Source organism: Poecilia latipinna, unplaced genomic scaffold, assembly GCF_001443285.1.
Source record: "Poecilia latipinna isolate Pla-1442-1.1 unplaced genomic scaffold, P_latipinna-1.0 Scaffold5709, whole genome shotgun sequence".
In the NCBI taxonomy this organism is placed as follows: domain Eukaryota; kingdom Metazoa; phylum Chordata; class Actinopteri; order Cyprinodontiformes; family Poeciliidae; genus Poecilia; species Poecilia latipinna.
Window position 1 is genome coordinate 1 of NW_015118325.1, and position 5,422 is coordinate 5,422.

The window sequence follows — 5,422 nt, forward strand, 5'->3', positions numbered from 1 at the left end:
TCCAATGATTCTCTTCCTGCTAAAGATCCCCCTGGTGGTTGAAGAAATATCTTCATATAAGCCGCACTGGGCTATAAGCCGCAAGGTTCAAAGTTTAGGAAAAAAGTAGCGGCTTATAGTCAAGAAAAATAGGGTATATATAAAAAAAAATCTAAATGCTCTCTGACATTGTTCAGGGGGCCTGACCAAATGTGGAGGCAGGCCGGATCCGGCTTGGGGACCACTGGCTTTAACAAATATGGAGAAACATATTTTTTATTAAAGTTATGTACTGCAGCTTGAATAAAATGCAACTACATAGCATTTTTGAGAAGTCTGGATTGCTTTATGTGTATTTTGCACGTTGCTATTGACTGTTGCTCATGGGGAGAGACATTTCAGTATCTAAAACTAATAGAAAAAATTAAACAACCTACTTGCATACTGGATGTGGACTGTTGGATGTTAAATTCATGAACAGTAAATATTGTGCTAATTATCAGTATTGAACCAAAGAAAGCAAGGCAGATGCAAGCATTTAAAATGGTGATGCTTTTTATGGGTCAAATAGACTCAAAAAATTGTAACAGCAGCTGCGCAGGGGGGCCCAAACAAATTTTTTGTCAGGGGGCCCAAGATTTCTGGCAGCTCCTCTTTGATAGGACCAAGTCTCTCTTTTGCTGATAATGAACAGTGAAAAATAAAACTGTTTCTGTGCATCTTTAGAATCTCCTCCCAGCTACTAAACATGCTGCCTTGGTGTTACATGAGAAATGCATTGGGACATTTTTGAGAAGAGCAAAAGAAAAAATCTTTTTTTACTACTCAAACCTCAGTGTTCAATAAGCTTTCCACATGTTTACAGCTATTTTGTAAGAAGGTGAAGAAAAAAAGGACTGTCACTAGGGAAAAAAAAAATTATACTTTGAATTGCCTTGTTGCTGAAAATATGCTATATAAATAAAATTACCTTACCTTACGACTGAAATATAATAGCTAAAACCTACGTGTGGACTCCGGGGTTGATTGAAGTCCTGTCCACCACCTTGTCAAACTCCGTCAGGATGTCTTCAAGGGAACCGTCATCTCCGAACCCGCCCCACTCTGTGTTGATGCACATCCTTCCGTCCTCTCCCTCCACACGCTTCACATTCTTCATCTCCTCCATGTAGCAGGCATTGGTTCCCGTTCCTGTTGAGGAAGAGAAGTCATGCACAGGACACAACACCTAAAGTTAATAAATTCATTTAGGCTTGTTTAATTTTTGCCTGTAGTCATTATTTTATCATTTGTGATCAATATATGTCATTTTTAGGTCTTTTTGCAAAGATGTATCTGCAGCTCTATATACAGATACATGGCCTCTTCAGTTCATTGATAAAACTGAAGAGGCCAGTTTTAGATTACTGGCTTAATCTAAAGTTACTTTAGATTAGACCAGTAAATTCCCTTAATGTGTTGAGAATTGTTACATTTTTTGTTCCCCCTAGGTTAAGAGTTTACAATATCAATAGGTTGGTAGTAATTAACATTTACTTAGTTACATTTACTTGAGTAACTTTTGAAGTGAAGTGATTTGAAAACGTTGGCTATACAAAGTAGAACCACAAAGAGGCTGAAGACAAACACAAGCCACAGATTTTCAGTTATAAAAAAATAAAAACCGTGAAAAGTTCCCCCTGTGAAAGACTGGCAACCTGTCCAGGGTGTACCCCAGCTCTCGACCGAAACGTTAGCTGGAGATAGGCACCAGCAACCCTCCCGACCCCATTAGGGACAAGGGTGTACAGAAAATGGATGGATGGATGAAAAGTTCCCCATCCATTTCACAATTATGCACTTCTTTCTTGTTTTTATTGACCACATTTTTTCCTGTTTACTGTTATTTCATATTTTTACTATTATAGTTTTTCTAATTTAGTGTTTATTTTTTTTGGTTTCAGTTTTATTTTCTTCACTGATCAGTGTTTATTTGAGGACAGATGGTTTCTTTACCAATGATCATCCCAATCTCGCAGGTCTGATCCCGGTATCCGCAACTCATCATCGTACCCACTGTGTCGTTCACCATGGCAACTGAACTGATGTCATAGTCCTGTATAGAAAATGACATACATTGTGTTAGACTGGGATCTGTCTCATGAGGAAAAGTTTTTAAATCGCATCAGAAAGAGGACAAAAGCAGCAAAATTATTTTGAAGAAAGTCAGAATATTTACAGACTAGTAAGCATTATGCGCTGACCCCTCTCCTATGGATGGCCTCTTTCAGTAGCTTCACCACATCCTCTCCTTCCACCCCGGAGCAGTTGAAGCCTTTAGTCCAGCGGATCAGGATGCTCTGCTCACATAAACACAAAAATATCATACATTATCAGTGGAACCAGTCTTCAACTCTCAGAAGTGACAAACCAACAAGTTTTGGGAGTCTGAGATTATAGACCTTGTCGATTTCTTTCTGTTCACAGGGAAAAGAGAAGGTGAAACCCAGTGGAAGAGTCTGTCCTTTCAGGTTCTGAGAGTCGAGGAACTCACTAAGACAGGCTGCGATGTGATCAAACAGCTGGAAGGACATAAGCACACACAAACATTTTGTTTAAAGCCAATTCATACCCACAAAACAGAGAAATGTGTTTGTTCTTCCAGTGCTGCAAGAAAAAATGACATTCTGTTCTTATAGCTACTTATGGTGTTCCACAGTGTTCCAGCCTAGTTCCTGTTTTATATTCCTTTCACATTAGATGATAGGAAGCTTAATTTTATATTGCTTTACTGATAACACCCAGTTTTATTTGTCCATAAAACCCAATGTTTCTGACTGCTGCCTGGCTCACAGGATTGTCACAAGAGACATTACCTTACATCGCAGAGTACTCCTGTAAAGTTCATATTTCAGTACGAATTTTTTCTCACGACATGCAAAAAAAACTCAACGGTCGAGCTCCGCTTCACAAGCATGTCTGTCAAGATGCACATTTGTCTCTGATCACTAGTTTTTCATCACCTTCTCTCTTTGCAGTTTTGTTATGGCTGTAGTTGAATTTTGAGTCCCAAATTAACCATATTACCATTGCAATTTCTTTTTGTTTGTTTATAAGTCTTGGTTTTGCCTTTTAGCTGCATTCAAAAAGTCAGATATTAATAAAGATGGATATGTGAATTACCTGTTCTCCAGTTCCCAACATGATTTCTTGAGGGATGGCACAGATCTGACTGTCCATCTTCAGCATTTTCTGCTCCTCCATCACTCTGACGTGAAGCACCCGAAAATTTGTTCCACCCAAATCTAGTGCCAGGAAGTCTCCTTTCTCTGCATGCAGAAAACAAAGTACTGGTGATGGTTTAGCTTTAAACTATACCACACTCCCTATGTAGATTCAAATGTTATGGAATTTGATTCCAGGGTTTTCCAGGTCTGGATAACTGCAGAAAAAGAAAATAAAAGCATTGAAAGATATCTGCATTTCAGGTTTTGTTCCGTTGTTGTTTGTTAAAATTTTGTGCCCTTCCCTCTTTCCTTCTCAGTGTTTTTCTGTCTTCTTTGTGCTCTGACTTCGATTCATTGTTGTATTTTTTTCTTTGGTCCTTCATTCCTTTTGTTCTATCTTCATCCTCTCATCCTTTCTTTCCTGTGTCCTACTTCTCTATGTTGTTTTCTGTTGTCTTGCCTCCAGCCTTTCCTAGTGTCCTTCTATCTTTCCTTCCTAGTGTACTAACTCCCCATTTTCTTTCCATTCTTTTTTTCTGTTCCACGTTCCTTGTGTTCTTTACTCTTTTTATCATTCCATCCTTCTTTTCTTCCTAGTGTCCTAACTTCAAATTTCCCCTTCCTTCTTTCTTTTTTCCTTCAGTGTCTCCTTCCTTTACTTTTGTTATTTTGTCTTTCCTTTCTAGTGTTTTTCTTTCTTTTCTAGTATCCCAACTCCCCATTTTTCTCAATCATTCCTTATGTTAAACATTGTCTTTCTTTTATTCTTTCCTTGTATTTTTCTTTCCGTCCTTCCTTGTACCCTATCTACCATCTTTCTTCCTTCCTGTTTTCCTTCCTTCCTTCCTTTGCTGACACTTTACATGTAAAGTCGATCCGCTGTGAGGATATTTACCATAAAGTCACAGCGAATGTTTGTATCTTAAATACAGTAATAATAATAAACATTAATATACAGTAATAAACTGAGAAATCAATTGGCTCTGACTGAAAGTAAAACTCGTACCAGTCCCGTCCGGTGTTGCCCTTACGAAGGTGGGCAACATCTTGACGGCCGCTCTGTGATGCGCGTGTTTCTCCAGACCTCGGATCATGTCTTTCCGGAGTCGAGCAGAAACTTCATTCAGCTTCTCCAGGGAAAGAAGGAAAGGCTCCAAATATTTCATTACCTGCATAGAGATACAAACAAACTATCAGACGCTATTTTACACACTTTACTAAATGTATAACTTCACAAGCAGTGAGGAAATATAAATGCGAATATAGCGCAAGCGCAACAGTAAGTTGGTGTTCAGATCAAGTGTTCATTTCTCCACCAGATGGCAGCAAAGCACTGCTTTAGAGATTAGCCCAGCATGGCGAGTAGGCTATAATTTGTTCACGTTAAGGCTGCAATGAAGTAGTTACGGAAGAGGATTAGGGTCACTGGAAAAAACAAAACAGTTCTGACTTTAATCTCAGAATTCTGAGATTAAAGTCAGAATTTTTTTTTCTTTTTTCCAGTGGCCCTAATCCTCTTCCGTAACTAGTACACCAAAAAAGAAGGAGAAACACAAATGTTCTTTAACATTTTAATATGTCAAATAAAGAAGGGCTCAGACAGTGACTTGTCTCAGGAGGGAGTCTTAAATTGATACACTTTAAGAAAATCCAGACCAATTGCCTCCAGATTTGTCATTTCCATATTAGTTTCAGCTCTTCTGTGAATGCCTCATATGTTTGATAAAGAACATAAGAGAACAAACAGCATCACCAAATACAGCATTATTCAGAGAGGCAGCCATGATGCTCTTGGTAACTGAGAAGAAGGCTGTTTCCCCTGCAAATAATGATGGGACACAGTAAACATCTGAAAGACGGTGCTCTGATCAGATGACAGCAATTCTGAACTTTTTGGCTGTTGTGTGGAAAACCAGTAACTTGAACACACCTTCCCCACAGTGACACATGGTGGTGGTAGTATTATGATATGGGAAGCTAATCACAGTTTCTGAGAAGATGGAAGGAGCTACAAGGAGGACAGGTCTGCAAGAAAACCTGCCAGAAGCTGAAATGAACTTGGAGAGCATTAGGTTAAAATTTAATCTGGACAGTAACCTCAAACACACATCCGAGCAACCAATGCTTGGTTTCAATCTAGCTACTAGATTCTTGCACATTCATATGTTAGAATGTTTTGGTCTATATCTCAAATCCAAATCTAGACCAAAATCAAATTGATAATTATACACATCATA

At 38.6% G+C, this 5,422-nt stretch overlaps 1 protein-coding gene across 1 annotated transcript; it reads right to left on the reverse strand.

Moving 5' to 3' along the window:
* Window positions 1-568: 568 nt before the first annotated feature.
* Window positions 569-4,383, reverse strand: LOC106943687 (hexokinase-2-like). The gene is made up of 6 exons (XM_015026998.1): window positions 4,192-4,383; window positions 3,142-3,287; window positions 2,421-2,540; window positions 2,223-2,318; window positions 1,975-2,074; window positions 569-1,170 (listed from the first exon to the last, which is right to left on the reverse strand). Exons 1-6 carry the CDS (start codon window positions 4,358-4,360, stop codon window positions 983-985), a joined length of 819 nt encoding a protein of 272 aa, XP_014882484.1. The 5' UTR covers window positions 4,361-4,383; the 3' UTR covers window positions 569-982.
* Between the last annotated feature and the right edge of the window lie 1,039 nt (window positions 4,384-5,422).